Source organism: Vipera ursinii (genome assembly GCF_947247035.1).
Source record: "Vipera ursinii genome assembly, chromosome: 10".
NCBI classification, from domain to species: domain Eukaryota; kingdom Metazoa; phylum Chordata; class Lepidosauria; order Squamata; family Viperidae; genus Vipera; species Vipera ursinii.
The window spans coordinates 19,660,419-19,679,286 of NC_139520.1; the positions used below are offsets into that span (position 1 = coordinate 19,660,419).

General features: G+C 43.8%; 1 protein-coding gene across 1 annotated transcript in view; it reads left to right on the forward strand.

Moving 5' to 3' along the window:
• Positions 1–784: 784 nt before the first annotated feature.
• Positions 785–18,868, forward strand: part of SLC6A2 (solute carrier family 6 member 2) — a gene marked incomplete at both ends in the record, with an annotated part of 37,356 nt that continues 19,272 nt past the window's right edge. Inside the window, 4 exon segments of the mRNA XM_083370236.1 lie at positions 785–830; positions 7,652–7,656; positions 9,243–9,924; positions 18,154–18,285. Coding sequence (XP_083226362.1) covers positions 785–830; positions 7,652–7,656; positions 9,243–9,924; positions 18,154–18,285 — 865 coding nt within the window.

The following is an 18,868-nucleotide window of genomic DNA, read 5'->3' on the forward strand; positions in this document are numbered from 1 at the left end:
GCTAAGTACAAGGTATAAAAACAAAAAAAAACAATCATAAACATCCATTTGCTAACAACCATAAACTCTAAAATCTATTGCTCTCTAGCTCATATAGGATAACTACAAGCACTATTAATATTAAATATAAAAAAGAAAAAAGAAAGGAAGACTTATTCAAATGCTACATGAAACTTTTTAGTCCCATATTTGTTCTGGATATACTCAATCCATTTTCTCCACTCCATAATATAACGTTCTTGCGAGTGATCTTTCAAATAAGCCGAGATCTTCGCCATCTCTGCCAGGTCAGAAACCTTTAAAGTCCATTCTTCTATAGTCGGCAGTTCCTCCTTCTTCCAATATTGACCTATTAAGAGTCTTGCTGCTGTAATTAGGTTCAACATCAACTTAATGTCCACAACCGTAGCATCTGTAATTATACCCAACAAAAAAAGTTGCGGACAAAACTTTATCCTTTGCTTGCAAATCTGTTGCATGTTCCACCAAATTTTTATCCAAAAGGCCTTAACCTTTTTACAAGTCCACCATATGTGAAAATATGTTGCATCTTCAGCACCTCCAGCATTTGGGCTGATAATTCGGATACATACTTGCAAGCTTTACTTTGCTACTTGTATTGCATTTGTGCTGATTCTGTTCCAGAACAACTGACGCTGAGATGAAATTGGGAGGGAAAAGGTCTGCCATTCACTAACACCCAAATCAGAAACACCTTTTCTAACACATTTCATTCAAAGACCATACTTCTGCGAGCTGCAGCTTGGACTTTTGAAAACTGACAATGAATAATGATGAGGAGTCATATGAAGAAGAGTTAAGGGAACCAGGTATGTCTAGCTTATCAAAGAGAAGGATTAACTGGTAAGATTAGCGAGATTAGCAAAAATGCTTAAGAATATCTCTAATAACTGTTGGAACTGCAATCAAAAACCAGGCACGTGCTCTCATCTTTGGCGGACGTGACCAAAAGCAAAAAAACCCCAAAACATTTGGACAAAAATTCATACTTGGTTAGAAAAGATGCTAACAAAATATGTAGACTTTAAACCAGAACTATTTTTATTAGGTATATTATCAGGAAAATATGATAAAGAAAGTGTATATATTTAATGTTGCATATATTAACAGCAGCAAGAATTGTATTTGCTCGATATTGGAAAAATGAAGACACGCCATCTGAGAAAGAGATAATCGAGAAATACTGGACTGCACAGTACTTTTTTTAAAAAAATTCACATTTCCAAACCATTATAGAAGTGAGTCACTACTACCATATTTGTCTTCTTAAAAAAAAAGTTTAGTTTCCCAGTTTAGCCATCAGCTGTGAGATCTCCTGCTGTAAAGTACTTAGCAGCCTTTATCCTGCTTATCTTCTGAAACCAGCCAAGACTAGATAAGTAGTTTTACTACCCGTCTAAAACTCTGCGAGCCAGCTTCATTTATCACCCGAAGCTATTTAAGAAATAATCAATTAGCCAATAAATTATCATGGGCTGAGTCATAAACCTCTGCTTTCTGCAACTTTCGGCAAGGTGCAAAGGGAAAAGCCAACTGAATGCAAGTTGCATCTTGATGTTGATGTAATTAATGTGGCCCAGAAGATTCTCATCCCTGAACTAGAAGCTTTTAGGCCCGATGTCATGATGGAGAATGAAATATCCTGCATCTATCTTAAAGGAATTGATTTAATTATCCCCCATCAGCAGAATATGGGACTGAATGCTTAAGAGAAGTAAGGCACCATTGCCCTCTCGTGGCCATTTATCAGGAATTGCATCTGTTAGTTTCCCAGATTTTTTTTTTTTAATATCAGTACAATAGAAGGTACGCGGTGGCTCAGTGGGTTAGGATGCTGAGCTTGTCGATCAGAAGGTTGGCAGTTTGGCAGGTCGAATCCCGAGTGCCGCGTAGCAGAGTGAGCACCTGTTACTCGTCCCAGCTTCTGCCAACCTAGCAGTTCGAAAGCACGTCAAAATGCAAGTAGGAAAATAGGGACCACTACGGTGGGAAGGTAACAGCGTTCCGTGTGCCTTTGGCGTCTAGTCGTGCCGGCCACATGACCACGGAGACGTCCTCGGACAAGCGCTGGCTCTTCGGCTTTGAAACGGAGATGAGCACCGGCCCCTAGAGTCGGAAACGACTAGCACGCATGTGCGGGGGAACCTTTACCTTTACCTTTACAATAGAAGACTTGAAGACTAAGAGACAAATCATCATGAAGAAAATCTATGTGATCACTAAGAGTCATAAATGACTTGATGGCACAGAATCGGATGTGTACAGGGCAGATAATCCACCTTAAGATCAATCTTAAGATTGTTCTTCGCTATATCTCCGCTTTTCCTGGAGAAGCGGAGAACACAGCTCAAACCCCAACCGTCCCACTCACTGCTGCATTTGGGATTGCTCACCATAACAAGCAAAGTCTTACATTTAGGCAGGAAAAATCAAAGGCACAAATACAGACTGGGCAAGACCTGGCTTAAAACCAGCATCTGTGAGAGGGACCTTGGAGTCCTAGTGGACGATCACTTGACCACGAACCAGCAGCAGCCAAATAAGCTAATAAAATCCAGGGTTGTATAAACAGAGGCATAGAATCAAGATTACAAGAAGCACTAGTACCGCTTTACAAAGCCCTAGTAAGACCACACCTGGAATACTGCAGCCAATTCTGGTCACCATATCACAAAAAAGATGTTGAGAGTTTGGAAAAAAACTCAGGACTCTTCCTTGTTGTACTGAAAATGCTCATTTCTTAGGTCCACTACATTTGCAATGACTTTTCCTTCTAACTCTTTTTCTGATCATCCATCCACCTTAATCTAACATAAACCAAAATTTCTTTGGCTCAGCTGTACTCCTCCTCAATCCTCTGTGTATTTCCCAAAAGGGTAGTATCCTGGTTCCCCATCAGCCCTAAGGACAGAGTTGTCCACCTGAAACCTATAAAGCATCTCTAATTCAATTGCACTCCCTTCATTTGGCCACAGCCCCCCACCAATCACCAAGGAGAGTCAAGACGCCTGTTTAGAAATAATCAAATGTTATTAAAATATTGGTCCTAGCCCGAGTTGACGAATGGCTTACTCATCATAACCTTGGATGGGGTATTTCCAGCTTCTTTCTCAGCCTTGATGGGCTTAATTCAATCAACCTGAGGAGAAACAATTTACTTGCTGCTCTCCAGGAGACAGATATGACTGGCATGGCTACAGCTGAGGAGAAGAGCATCTGGGCTTTGCCAGCACAATACAACAATTTGTTCTGTCTTTAGTTTTGAAGGTGGGCAGCGTCTCCCCTTCAACTCAACGTTGAAAGCAAGGATGGAGTGCAGGCCAGTGGAAGCAGCAAAGGTGTCTTCCCTGTTTCAGGAAAAAAATGACATGGCAAAGATCAGAAGCTGGAGATGTCAAAGAGGAGAGGGAACAGGTGATCTCACCAACCTTTGGCTCTGCCTCTATTCCCCTGTTGCTTCGTCTCCACCCATGACTTGCATGGAGACCCCAATAAATGAACCCAATGGAATATGGCCCTTGGCCAAAGAAGAGTGGTCTTTTCACTTTCATCCAGAACTTTACTACCCAATCAATCATCCTTCTTGTTGCCTTGATTCCATCACAGAGACACACAACCACAGAATCAGAAACATGAAATTGCTTTCCTATCTACTCTCATTCCCTTCTTAAACTGTTCAGCTTGACTTTGTTCCAACTCTGTATTTTGCAATAACAACTTGATTCTTTCATACTGATTTTTGTTGTTCAACAGCCAAAGACTTTCAAATCCCCACAACCAACCAACCTTCCTTCCTTCCTTCCTTCCTTCCTTCCTTCCTTCCTTCCTTCCTTCCTTCCTTCCTTCCTTCCTTTTTCTATGAAACATACTTCTTTATAGATGAACCTACTCTTGGAACTCCTAAAGCAATATTTTTAAAAACATGGCAACTTTAAGATGTGTGGACTTCATCTCGCAGGATTCCCAGCCAACATTTTGAGAGCTGAAATCTACACATCTTAAAGTTACCAAGTTAGGAAAGCTTCTCTACAAGGTCTTCTTCTGAATGTCAATGTGTGAAGAACCAAATTTACTGCTTGGTTCCTACTTTTCTACTCCAAGTGATGGGAAAAAAACTGGTATTCCTCCATTGCAAGCTTCTCCCTCACTTTGCACAGTGTCAGGTGGCTCTTTCTGGTTCCTGGGGTGACCTGAAAAACCTCACTGAAGCTTTTCTTTGAAAGGTCATGAATGATAGAACACCAAGAAGCTGAGCAGCCAGAGAGAGAAACCACACACCGACAAAATAACAAAGAGCAAAAATAAAATAAAAAATCATTTTATTTCCAGGGAGTGGAAGAGCAGTTTCAAAAATGCAGGAGAAACAATTCGGTCCTGCTTTAAAGAGGAGGATCCAGGAAGAGAAAATGATAAATCATCTCAGTTTGATGAAGGATTCATGGTGCAAAATGTCCATGTTGAGTTAGAAAAAAAAATAGACTGTAGGAAATTCAGGGAAGCTACGCAGCATTCTGAGTCCCCCCCCCCCTTCTTTCATCAAGAACCTTGTCCTTCAGCCAAGAGTCAAAATATGGATGACAGCAAAGATCCTCATACCACAAACATCATTGTCAGCCAAGGGCTGTGTTTTCCATTATGCACGTCTTTTTGACAAAACGACACCAACTTCTTTTAAAAAAGAAAAGTTACGCCAAAGAGGTTGGGCTGAAACCAAGCCATCTTCCCCCATCTTACAAGACTTGATGTCATGCCTTAATAGATCCCTTCTGTTGATGTTTTTCCCCCCAGGAAACAATCTCTGCACCAATCCTTGATAGAGGAGGGTAAAATTCATCACTTGCAGCCAAATCGCCTTTCCCCCCCCCAAATAACTTGGATCTCTGCAATTTGTTAGCACTGTATTTCTACCCTCACTCTAATTCAGGAAAAAGTCAAGTGCCCAACATTCATGTTTTACTCCCATTGTTAACACATGTTCAGGCATTATAAATAGGACAGACAAGGGCTTAACGTTTGATTTGGAAATTCAATGAAGTTTCAGTCCAAATCTCCAGAGGTTTGCATAGCTCATAGTCCACTGGAGATGTTTGCAAGGAGGTCCATATTTCTTAGCACTGATCTCAGTTTTGTTCTGCTCCAAATGCATAAATAGAGTTAAATAATTATCTATCTATCTATCTATCTATCTATCTATCTATCTATCTATCTATCTATCTCTATCTATCTATCTATCTATCTATCTATCTATCTACCTACCTACCTACCTACCTATCTTCCATCTATCCATCCATCCATCCATCCATCCATCCATCCATCCATCCATCATCTCTATTCTTCTATCTATCTATCTATCTATCTATCTATCTATCTATCTATCTATCTATCTATCTATCTATCTATCTATCTATCCAGCCTGATTTTTTTTTTGGTGCAAATGGTAAAAATTCCATCCCAAGGAAACATCATTTCTTATCATCTGCTATTTGTATCAAATGGAGGGGGGTCTCATTCATTTTAAAGCTTCTTCTAACTCTTAAGAATTAGTGTTTAAACAGCTGCTACCTTTCTAGCCAAAAGCCAGTTGACTTTATCACCCCTGGCATTTAATGTTTGCAGAACAATGCAGCAGGTCTTGTTAGATTAAAATGATTTCTTGGATCTGTTTCCCTGTTGGGATTTTATTTGATCTTTCAGCCTTTGAGCATCCAAAATTATGGAATTGTTTTCAATTGTTTCAAGCTCATTCGTCCGAGTAAAGAGACAGCACGTTGTAGAGATGGAAGACACAAAGGCATATTGCAGATTCTGGAAATGGTTATGGTTGAGTTTTGGGGTGGTGCTGTGAAGACTTCCAAGGGTTTCATCATCAATATGTTCCTGAGGAGAAGCATTGGGGTAGGACGATCAAAAAACAAGGGAGTTGTGAGTTGGCCAAGAGATTAAGGTCTCTCCATTTTCCCTCTCGCAACTGTGTACTCTTTGTACAGTCTTAAGTTGTCAATCCCTTCTAAGCAGTTAAAGATGAATCATAATGACCCACATTCAAATTGTGGTCAATCTTGAAGCGGTGAGAAGAAAGAGCTTAGAATAATTGCAATAGCCCTGAGCTGTTATATTAAGTTTTGGAAAAAGAAAAAAAAAGTTCCTTGTTCCCATTCTATACATGTAAATGGAACATAAATCATTGACACCACTGAGAATCACCCAGGTTGATTTGCTGTTCAGGAAGCTTTACAACCTGTAGCATTGTCTCTCTAGTAAAGCAAGATGACTTTGTGGGCAATGCTAAATGGCACCAACTATCTATCTATCATCTATCTATCATCTATCTATCTATCTATCTATCTATCTATCTATCTATCTATCTCCACCTACCTGTCTATCATCCATTATTATGTATTATCATCCATCCATCCCATCCATCCCATCCATCCCATCCATCCATCCATCCATCCATCCATCCATCCATCCATCCATCCATCCATCCATCAGATCTATCTATCTATCTATCTATCTATCTATCTATCTATCTATCTATCTATCTATCTATCTATCTATCTATCTATCTATCATCCAAGTATTATCTCTCTCTTTCTTATATGTCTGTCTGTCTATCCATCCGTCCATCCATCTATCACATTTATATGGCTACCCATTTCATAAGAAGCAGCAAACAACATTTAATTAAAAAAAAACAATAACAAAGGGTCCCCCCCATAAAGATACTTAGGAAGTCACAAAAGACTCAGATCTTCTCCCAGGCTGCCTAGCAGACTGGGCACAAATTTTTCTCCTGTTTTGTATGATTCTTTTCCCCCCTTTTTCCCCAACCCCCCCCCAGACTGAGTGCATAGCATCTATTATTCACTTTATTTTATTCTCCTGGCTTTTTCTTGGGAAAAGTGCCCAGAGTTGGTTGAAGTTGGTCGCTCTTTAAATCTCTGCCCCTAAATGTAAATACGTAAATAAGCCAACAAATGAAACTCTTGTCAAACCCGATTAAGGGCAATGTGGTCCTGACAGATTCAAGATTAAGCCTACTTTGGGGGTGGGTGGGTGGGAGCAAATCCAATTGAGGACTTTTTTTTTGTACCTTCAGGGGGCAGCTGATATTACATTTACCAGCCTGCTGTGTTCTCCCACCCAGAAGCTCAGGGGAAAACAAAGCAGAGAGATTCAACTCCTAACCGAAAGAAACCAAGGGAAGAATTCAAGAAGTCTAGAAGCCAAGGTTTTTTTTTTCCTTCCCCCTTCTTTCTTCTTCCCATGCCTTGAAAATCAGATGTAGCGGCGGCCTTCAGGAGAAGCTGAGAAGAGAATCAGCTGCCCAAGGCTAAAACCTTCTTTGGAAGAAGCTTTGCTGCAGGGCAGAACATCTGTGAAGCTTTATCAATCCAGTAATTCAATCATGGGGAGAGGTTTAAAATGCTCCTACGGTGCCTTGCCTACAGTCTCTTCCTGGTCCTGAGGAAGACGAAGAAGAAAACCTTTCAGCAAGGAAGCATCCTTCTGCTTTCTGCCTCCCCCATCTCCAACTGGGGGAATGGACCAATTCTTTAGCATCTCCTGAAAAAAGCGGAACAGACTTAACGGTGAGTCTTTGGTAAAGATTTCTCTTTGGTGTCCTCAGGAAAGGTAAGTGAGGTTGGGATCAGCTTGGGATCTTGTTGGTGACGCCAACAAGAAAGTTCTCAGTAAGAACAGGCGGAAGAGATCAGAGGGTGGCCGAAACCACAGGCAGTGGTTGGGTGTTTCTGTGTGTGTATTTGCACACACAGGTGTGAGCAATTGAGGAACAGTTTTCAGCTCACAGCCAGCTGGACTGCCAACATTTCTATAAAAACGACCTTAGTCGTAATTTTTCACAAGGGTTTGCAGCTTGTTTTAGTCTCTTAGGCATTTCTGGATTGCACACCTCTGTGTGTGTGCAGTTACTAAAGACACCTTAGCCAGCCTGTCCCTAACTGATTCACAGGAAAGAAAAGAAGATGAAATTCAGAGTAGTTTATTTGCAAGTGAAACCTGGGTAACATCCTAAACCACATTCTGATCACTCCAAAAGCTACATCTATATCTATATATTTATATATCTATATATCTATATCTACATCTACAGCTATATCTAACTATATCTATAGATATATAATGAAAAGATTTACACCAAGCCCTGGAGTGATGTGATGCTTGAGTCTTGATCATCATAATTGTCCGGTAAGGCAAAAAATTGATCCTGTTGAGATAACCTTTAGGTTTAAAAAAATAATTTTAGTGGGAAAAACGCTTTGCATCCATCATTAAACCTGATGGTAGAAAGAAAGAAAGAAAGAAAGAGAAAGAAAGAGAAAGAAAGAAAGAAAGAAAGAAAGAAAGAAAGAAAGAAAGAAAGAAAGAAAGAAAGAAAGAAAGAAAGAAATCTAATGACTACACTGACTTTAAGGAATGCAGGAATGCACTTTAAAAAATATATATCAGTAAAGTTGGTTTCACTGTTTCTTGCCCTTGATCCAGGTGAATCTGGAGCTATTTGGGTTCTTATCTTGTATTGTTTTCTGACTTGTATATATAGAAAACATGTGAACGATATTTTACAGCTCAGATTGGGAAATTATTTCATTATACAATTGCAAATTTAGGCACTCTGTGAATTTCTGCCGGACAGATTCTGTCTAGGAGAGAATGGAACAACGCCAACACACCTGGCAGGCTGGCAGAATTAAGTCCAGAGGTGGCTTAAAAGCCACACCTAAATTCTAGATTACGAATCGGATTGTAGCAATTTGGCCATACAAGCCTCCCGCCGAAAGTGAAATCCCGCATTTCCCCCCCCCTCCCCACACACACACACCTTCCTGCAGCCCTGGAGAATTTACCAACTCGAGTTACTTTGCCAAAAAGTTTGCCTTTGACGGTCCGGCGCGCCGAAGTTTTAAGTGCCACGAAGACCCAGAGCCAGGCTCGCCTCCTTCGGACCCAGGGGCGAAGGGAGTCCGCTGCTGAGATTGAGCAACGGGGTGTGTGTGTGTGTGTGTGTGTGTGTGTGTGTTAGATCAGCGTTTCCCAACCTTAGGAACTTGAAGATGCGTGGACTTCAACTCCCAGAATTCTATGCTGGCTGGGGAATTCTGGGAGTTGAAGTCCACGCATCTTCAAGTTCCTAAGGTTGGGAAACGCTGTGTTAGATCAGGATAGCGCGGTCTCGAGTCCCTACCCCCCCCCCAAAGTCTGAAGGACCTTCTGTCTCGGCTAAGAGCAGAAGAAGGGGGGTCAGCTCCGCCTCGCCTCTTCATTTTGGGGAGAAAGAAGTGACCGACCTGGAAAGCCCCCCCTCCCCCGGGAAGCCCCCTCCCCGGGGTCGGGTGGTGGTCTCGGGTGGGGGGGCGGCGGACCTGCGGGGCGGGCGCTCCTCTGGCCCGAAGCTTCTGCTGGCCCTGCGCCCTCCTCCCTTTGGCGGCGCGTCTCTTGGAGGAGGGGGTGTCCGGAGCAGCGGCTCCCCAGCCTCCTGGATCGCTGGCTCGCTCGATCGCCCGCTCTTCTCCGCTGAGTTGCTCTCTTTCCCCCCCCCACCCCACCCCCGTCGCACCTCCAGAGTGAAGATGATCAAGCCCCTGGTCCAGCCGGAGGAGCGCGGCTCGGCCGGGGCGCCTTCTCCGGTGCCACTGCCGCCGTCGCCTCCTGCCAAGAAAGACGTGGAGCTCCTTCTGGTGAAGGAGCAGAACGGGGTGCAATACACCAGCAGCCACCTCCTGGACCACGCCGGTCCCGGCTATAGCTCGCCCGGCGCCTCGCTTCAGGAGCGCGAGACTTGGGGCAAGAAGATCGACTTTCTGCTCTCCGTGGTGGGCTTCTCGGTGGACCTGGCCAACGTCTGGCGCTTCCCTTACCTCTGCTACAAAAACGGAGGAGGTAAGTCAGAAGACAGCCGAGTTCAGCCAGTGGGGAGGGAGTGAGGGGAGAGACCTGATCTGCTGCCTTTCCCCCACCCCCCCCAAACCTGTCAGTATAGCCCATCGTCTCCCCCTCAGTGGGAAGACGGAAGGAAGCGCAAGGGAAGATTCCACTTTGGCTCTTGGTGTTCTTGGTTTAGGAAGACGGGTGTGTGTGGGTGTGTTTGGCACACCTGGGGGGGGGGCAGATCCCACTCTCCTTGGGAGGGATATGCCAGCAGGAGGCTTTGAAGAAAGTTATAGTTTCCAGTTGTGACTTTTCTCCTCTGGGCTGAAGATCCAGAGATGGCGCCCTGGTTGGAAGGAACTTTGCTTCCAAGAACAGAAATCCACAAGGATTTCATGGTTTCGATCGCTACCGGCTCTAAACTCATAACCTACCTCATCAGGACAAATTTAAAAGCTCAGCTAGACTTTATTTCTGATTTCCTTCCCAGCTTCTTTTGCAAACCACAAAACAAAGCTCAGATCAAAGGCAATTTTGCACACTTCCTGCTCTGGCCAGCTCGACTCCTCTTGAAATGGATGCAGAGATGGTGATAGACTGCTACAGAGCATAGAAGCTCCAATAATTGCCACTCAGCCGCTTCTCTCCCCCTCGCAGGCCTCCTGGTGCACTTTTTTTGTATTTTTGGACTGCTTTTTTTGTGCAGTCCAAATTTTGAGTGGTCTTCTACTTTGGTGGCAACAGAAGCAACCAAGTTTGTTTCGGCTGGTTTGCCCCGAAGTGTTGAACTGTGTTCAAAAGTAGCTTTGTCCCAGAAGGGAAGCGGAGGGAGGATTGTGATCCTAACTGCTTCCATATTGTAATCTGGCATGAATTTGGTGAATGTGGTAAGCTTTGTAGACTCTGCTTAAAGACACTTCCTTCTTCTGTGGCCTGGGGAGAGAACATTGTAGTCATCTTCTAAGAAAGCATTAAGTTCTTTGGGCCACCCTCAGCACAATCACTCCAGAAAGTGAGTTAGAACAACATCCATCTTGCACCATCCAGATGCAATTCTCAAGTTTTCCAGCCAGCCTGGATCAAATTTGGGGTTGGTTGGAAATTGCTGGGTTGGGGAAGTTGGGCTCCAGCAATGAACACACACACATACACACACATACACACAAACACACACACACACACACACACACAAACACACACACACACCCCTTCCCCAGTTCAAGGTTATACAGCAACCAGGTTGTTTGTTTGTTTTCAAGTGCACAACCACTTGGAAAATAAAGACTGGTATTAAAAAAAAAAGCTTGGAGTAGTCCTTTGGTTAAGAAGAAACTGGATTTTGCTAGTTACTACAGCTGTAGTAGAAGATCGAGGGATTTAGTTCACCACAGTGGCTTCAGAAAACCCCATGTTCTCCAAAGAGAACTCTATGCATGTCTTCCTTCTGAAATCCTGGAGTTTTAGTACATTTTATTTATCGATGTAGAAAATGCAGACTAAACGGACTAGTGTTTGGTAATACAGTTTCTGATGTTCCTTCCTGTGTTCTCATGTACGCTCACGTTAAGCCTGGCCCCTCTCCATAGGTTTGTCCCTCCTAAGGACTTTGCCTGTGGTTAGCTTCTCCTTGAATTGTTCCAGAATGAACGATTGGTATAAAGAGCGATGTCCCTATTGCTAAATCTGACTTTCCTTCTTTGGCATCTGTTCTGAGTCACCATGGCCAAACAGAATGGTCGAGGTTTCTAGAGGTGCCACTGTTGATAGACAAGGTGATGGGGTTGTCTCATCTGGCTTTGCAGCCAAACCTTTTAGGTGGGTCACCAGCAAGTGGGGAGGTCATTCTCCAATCCAGGTTCTGCAGGAAAACTAGAGTTGGTTTGACTTTCAGATTCTGCCTAGGATTTTCTGGGTTGGTTTTGCCATACTACATACGGATACATCCCAAGTTAAAATAAGTTGAAATAAAGGAGCAAATAGGAAGACACCAACACAGAAGGAGGTGGAAACTTGTCAAATCAGAGAGAGAGAGAGAGAGAGAGAGAGAGAGGGAGAGAGAGAGAGAGAGAGAGAGAGAGGGAAAGAGAGATAAAGAAAGGCAAAAAGATTGAGAGAGAGAGAGAGAGAGAGAGCAAAAGATTGAGAGGGAAAGAGAGAGAGAGAGAGAGAGGGAAAGAGAGATAAAGAAAGGCAAAAAGATTGAGAGAGAGAGAGAGAGAGAGCAAAAGATTGAGAGGGAAAGAGAGAGAGAGAGAGAGAGGGAAAGAGAGATAAAGAAAGGCAAAAAGAGAAAGAGAGCAAAAGATATAGAGAAAGAAAAGCACAGCAAAAGATTGAGAAAGAGAGCGAGAGCAAGAGAGAGAGAGAGAGAGAGAGAGAGAGAGAGAGAGAGAGAGAGAGAGAGAGAGAGAGAGAGAGAGAGAGAGAGAGAGAGAGACTCCTGAGCCACCAGATAGTTTATTTCAAGGATGGGAAGAAGTGACTGAAAGTGGCACAACTGGAGGCATGGACAAATCAGCCAGCCTTGCCTTCTTTCCATCTTTTGCCTCCTTTTCTAGGCATAGCAGCGGGGGATGTGGGCTTCTGACCCCAACCATTTCACAGTTCTTTTCCTTAATGCATTCCATCTTCTCCTCCAATCCAAGAGTGGAGCTCGGTGTGTTCTCCTCTGCTGTATCCTCAAGCTTGGAGAGAAGGTGGTCCTTAAACGATCTGGGGAAGGTGATGGGCATGAAAGGAGCTCAGGAGACAAAGTCCTCGTGGAGAAAGCAGATTTGGGGGAGCTTGCCACTAGAAGAAGGTCCGAGTCCATGTCTTCCAGTTCACCCAGATAGGTCCACCTTCTGATCACATGGACGCCAAGTCATGTGACCTCGCCTCCAAGAGAGGTGAGAGGAACAGCGATGCAGTTTTAAAGTTCTGCTGAAATCATGCCCGCTTGAAGAGAGACGTGGACTCTGGAGCCACTTTGCGGTCTCTTAAGGTGGTTCCAGAAATGGTCTGGAGATGGATGAGAGCTACAGTCTCGCGACTGAGGGCAAAGATGGGAAAGTCTTTGGAAAAGCACAAGTAGAGACAGGGCCAAACTCTAGAGCAGGGGTTCCCAACTGGACGTGCTCGCACACCCTGGAGGTGCGAGATGATATTCCAGGGGGTGCAAAACCCTGGGTTTTCAAAATTCTAGTGAATATGCATAATTCATTGCCGTTATTTTGAACTTTTGTAAGGGGTGCGAGAATATATCAGAAGCATTCTAGGAGTGTGGGGTATAGAAAAGGCTGGGAGCCGCTGCCCCAGAGCAGGGGTAGGCAACCTTGGCTCTTTTGTGACCCGTGGACTTCAACTCCCAGAATTCCTGAGCCAGCCATGCTGAGGAAAAGGAGAGGTTTCCAAGCTGAGCCATGCTGGCTCAGGAATTCTGGGAGTTGAAGTCCACGAGTCATAAAAGAGCCAAGGTTGCCTACCCCTAGGCCTAGGCCGCTTTATGACTCGTGGACTTCAACTCCCAGAATTCCTGAGCCAGCCATGCTGAGGAGAAAAGGAGAGGTTTCCAAGCTGAGCCATGCTCCACAAGTCATAAAAGAGCCAAGGTTGCCTACCCCTGCCCTAGGAGATTGAACCTCCTGTTGACAGGCTTTCATCCACAAGCTACCTGAAGGGACACCATCTGTAGACCTAGTTGTGCACCTGCTCTCTGTTGGTGGACCAGAAAGTTTGGCCAACAGAGAAGATTAGGCAGGCTTCTATTTTATGGTGCTTGGATGGCTTAGTTGGCTGGGGATAATCGAACATAGGTAATAAGGAACATTGATCGCAAATGAAGCGGAACACAGATTTGAGAAATTGGTAGCTAGCACTGAAAACTTTGCAAAATGTAGATGCACGTTGACTGATTAGCTGGGCAAACCTTGAAACTAAACCTAAAAAAAATGCAGGTTTTGTGTGTATGTGCCAAAAAAAGACATTTGTGTTCTCAAACGTTTGATGGCAACTTTAGAGTTGTAGAGCAGAGGCCCCCAACCTTTTGGGCACCAGGGACCGGTTCCGTGGAGAGAGGTTTTTCCGTGGATCGCAGGGTATGTGATTTTGTGTGTTGCCTGCATCCTGTGGATGGGGCTTTGCTTATTTGTGCAGACCAGTTGCTGGCATGCTACGACCTGGTACTGGTTCACGGACCAGGGGCTGGGGACCCCTGTTGTAGAGATCCCCTGGTGTTAGCTGTTGATACAACCGGATTTGTTTCTGATGTTTTGCCAATTGCACAACATCTGGGGAATCTCCTGTTATTTAGTTGGGATCTAATGGATAGATATTGTTTGCTTTCTCTGAACCTGAACCTCTGCACCCACACACCCATACCCAGCCACATGTATGTATGTATGTATGTATGTATGTGTGTATGTGTGTATGTCTTTATGTGTGTGTGTATATATGTTTCTCTGTGTATGTATGTGTCTTATATATATATTTGTGTGTACTGTATGTGTGTGTGTTTGTGTCTTTGTCTGTGTGTATCAGACCACAACTACAGAGTCAGGTTCAGTGAAAACCAATTATTCTTAATTAAGAAGTCATGTTCTGTTCAATGGGACCTACTTCTAGATATCTAGTTACACAAAGGGACAATCTTAGTATCTCTTTAACTCAGGAATTCTTTCCTTGAAGACTCCGTTTACAGTATGCCTTGTCTGCTGAGGCTGGTCTGGGACTGAAGTTTTTGACTTTAAATACAACACTGTTCCACAACAGTACATACATATGTGAAGAAGAGAAAGGGAGGAACATCAAACTCCAATCAGTTTATTGACGTTTATTTTATGAAATGGCTTCCCCCCCCCGATCTAGAATCCTTCAGGTGTGTTGGAATCACCACTGCTGGAGAATATCAAAGGACCTTTTGCTCTCTGCGTGCAACATGTACCTATAATGGGCAGTGGTGGGGTTCAGCCGGTTCGCACCAGTTCGGCAGAGCTGGTAGCTAATTTTTTGTTGCCCAGGCTCAGAATGGACTTCCGGAAGTGGCATCCACACAGAGAACCGGTTGTTCACATATTTGAATCCCACCGCTGATAATGGGCTGCTAGAATAACTGTGGGAGCCTATGTCTACCCATATACATCTTGCATATGTGTAGAGCTTCAGGCCACAAGGTGGAGCACCGAATCTTTTCCCCAAATAAATATTTATGCATCCGGTGATCGAAAAAGTCCAAGCTACTCAACAACTTGGTTGCTCTGTTAAAAGAGATGCTTCAGATAACTAGCAATGTTCTTTTACAACTCTGAGAAAAAGATGAAACATTGCTTAGAGGCAAAGCATTCAGATTTCGCCTTCCCAAAGTAAACAGTCTATCGATCATAATTAAAAGCAGTTCCTCCATCACTTGGAAACCACTCGCTCCTGGCTTGTTTTGGATCTGGCTTAGTTCCTGTATAGAGATAACCAATGTGGTTTGTTTATGGTTTAGTGATATACAGTATATATATATGTACCTTATTCACATTCCTGTGATTTAAAAAAAAATCATGGCTTAGTTCAAAGGTAAGAAATATTCATAATATTTCTTAGATTTGGCCAGATGTTCAGCCATCGCTGAAGCCTACGAAATCTTGAAAGCTGCCTCTTCTCTCTTCACACACACAAAAAATATGAATTTAAGCTGGAGAAAGAACAAATGAATGTTTGTGTTCTCTTTTTTGGGGAAGTCCCCAAGCGCTCTTCCCAAATGTTGAGGTGTGGAGGAAAACTCTCTCTTTGTGCACAGTTTTGCTTTTTCAGGTTAGAGCTCACAAATGAATGCTTTGATGTCCAGTCACGTGGTTTGGAATAACAAGAGGAGGAAGCGCTGGGCAAAACACATGAGGGAGATTGTGGGATCAAAGCAAAGCAGCTGGGTGTAATTTGCATCTTTGCAAGACCTGTTTCTAATGCGGAGATTGTAGGAGTGTGAATCAAGGAAGCGAAATAGGATATTAAATTAGTGTACCTTAGACATACAAGATGTCTAAGAGATATAGAATCATAGGGCTGGAAGGGACCATGGAGGTTTTCTAGTCCAACCCACTATCCAAGGCAGGTGTCCTTATACCATCCTGGACAAAGGGTTGGCCAGTCTATTTTCGAAAACCTCCAGTGATGGAGCACCCACAACTTCTCGAAACAAGCTGTTTCAGTGGCTAAGGAGCCTTGGTGGAGCAGTGGGCTAATGCCTCCTTAAGTAACACCAGCTGCCTGAAATTAGTGCAGGTTCAAGTCCCACCAGGCTCAAGGTTGACTCAGCCTTCCGTCCTTCCCAGGTAGGTAAAATGAGGACCCAGATTGTTGGGGGCAATTAAGCTGACTTTGTAATAATGCCGCTTGGGGTGTGTGTGAAAGCCCTAATAAGCAGGCATGTACATAGAATGAAGGCTACTGCTAAGCTTGTAAGCCGCCCTGAGTCTTTGGAGAAGGGCGGGATATAAATGGAATTAAAATAAAAATTAAAAAATAATAATTGTTCTTACTGTCAGAAATTTCTCCTTAGTTGCAGACTGGATCTCCCTCTTTTAAGCTTCCACCCATTATTTCTCCTCCTGCCCTCAGATGCTTTAGAGAACAAATCAACTCCCTCTTCCCTGTGACAGCCCTTCAAGTATTGGAAGATGCTATCAGGTCTCCTCCAAGTCTAAACATACCTAGTTTCCTTAGCTGTTCATCGTACAATTCATCCTCTACACCTCTGATCATCTTTGTTGCTCTTCTCTGCACTCTTTCTAGGGCCTCAACATCTTTGTTTGTATTATGGTGACCAGAACTTCCTTTACTTGATACTTTTCAAACCTGGGAAACAAAAGTGGAATATCTTGGTGGCCACCCATCAAAGACTAACCTGGTCTAACTCTGCTTAGCTTTGTGAGATCAACCAAGTCCAACTTCTTGGGGCCTCTGAAGATGTAGATGTGAATTAGTTGATTTTTTAAAAGCTCGCGTGGAAAAGTCTGCTGCTTTTGAATAAAAATCAGGAAAGAACTTTAAAAGACAGAAGTTTTTCAATATATAAATAAGCCACAATGGCCATCAGTACTTTCTTAGAGTTTTCATCTGGTTGTTCCTTTTGGGGGGGGGGGGTTGACATCCTGCAGACTTCCTTCCTTCCTTCCTTCCTTCCTTCCTTCCTTCCTTCCTTCCTTCCTTCCTTCCTTCCTTCCTTCCTTCCCTCCCAGATTTATTTTCTTTGAACTTGAACATCTCCCATTAGCTGTAGCTACACTTTGATATTTTAATTAGCTGTATCCAGATGGAGAAATGCATTTGCTTTCCCAGGGCTGCTGCTGATAAATTCACTCAATTCAGTGCTGGAGCTATCACTCCAGTACAGCTGTACAATTAAACACACACACACACAAACACACACACACACACACACACACACACACACACACACACAGAGAGAGAGAGAGAGAGAGAGAGAGAGAGAGAGAGAGAGAGAGAGAGAGCTTAGCAAAGTTCATATCCTATAGACTGCACATTTAATTGAATTTTGTCTGACTGCACAAAGCTTAGCAAACATCACTGAATAGTCACGAAAGGACAACACTGAGTTTATACTTGGGTAGAGGAAGAGAACTGGGAAACAAGGATACTCTGGGCTGAATTTGGAGTATCTTGGACTAGCTTGTAAGATCTTGGACGTGTGGTGCTGGAGCTTAAGGGCACACCTGGGAAAAGTGGCAGGTTTTCCACTGACAGTCACATTCAATCCATCTGCAGAGAATGTCTTGCTCCATATCACTGTCCCCAGCCAACCTGGGACATGTGACCTATAGCCACAAAAGATCCTTCATTCCCTCACCCTGAAGTTAGTATTTCCTGTGGCTCTAGTATCTTTGGAGTAGAGTGTTTTGCCTGTCTCCATTGTTAGACTGATGGGAATTCTTTCTTATTCCTCCTCCTCCTCCTCCTCCTCCTCCTCCCATACATTGGAGGAACGGCAGAACGCTGTGAAAGACCACCAAAGTCTGTCTTATAGAGGTGGGGAATGATGAAGAGGTTAGGTCTAGAAAAAAACAAAACATGATGCTCTAAATTTTCTTCCTTTCTCTGTTTCTTTGTGGTCTAAGATGAGTTTAAGAACAACCCAAACAAAGAAAATCCAGCCAAGTTCTTTAATGCAATCCTCCTCTGGAAAACAAAAAAAAGAGCTTAATGTGTAAGAATGCAAGCCAGCAGCCCTTTTATCTCTATGCATTTTTGTCTTTCCAGGTGCCTTCCTCATCCCTTACTGCCTTTTCCTCATCATTGCAGGAATGCCTTTGTTTTATATGGAACTTGCTTTAGGCCAATATAACAGGGAAGGGGCTGCTACGGTATGGAAAATCTGCCCGTTGTTTAAAGGTAAGTCCAGTCTTCAGCCTACCTGGGGTACTGAGGATGTTTCACCTATCTGTTCATGGTTGGGTTCAGGGAGATCTCAGCATTTATTTACGTACCAATCGGAGAATCTTGGTAGCTCAGGATGCTCTCTGAGCTTGGTGGTTTTCTTGCAAACATTTCACGGCCCAACTGGGGAACCTCCTAAGTGCTAGGAGGGCAGGGGTTTGTGGAGGAGGAGGAGGAGGAGGAGGAGGGAAAGAAAAGACTGTGGGGTCCTCAGTGCTGTCTAAGCTTGGTGGTTTTCTTGCAAACATTTCATGACCCAGCTATGTAATGTCATCAGTGTTAGAAGGGACTGGGCTTTGCAGGGAGGAGGAGGAGGAGGAGGAGGAGGAGGAGGAGGAGGAGGAGGAGGAGGAGGAGGAGGAGGAGGAGGAGGAGGAAGAGGAGGAGGAGGAGGAGGAGGAGGAGGAGGAGGAGGAGGAGGAAAGGACTTCGGGGTCCTCAGTGCTGTCTGAGCTTGGTGGTTTCCTTGCAAACATTTCACGACCCAACTAGGGAACATCATCAGTGCTAAAAGGGAAGCCATCCTGTTCCCTACACC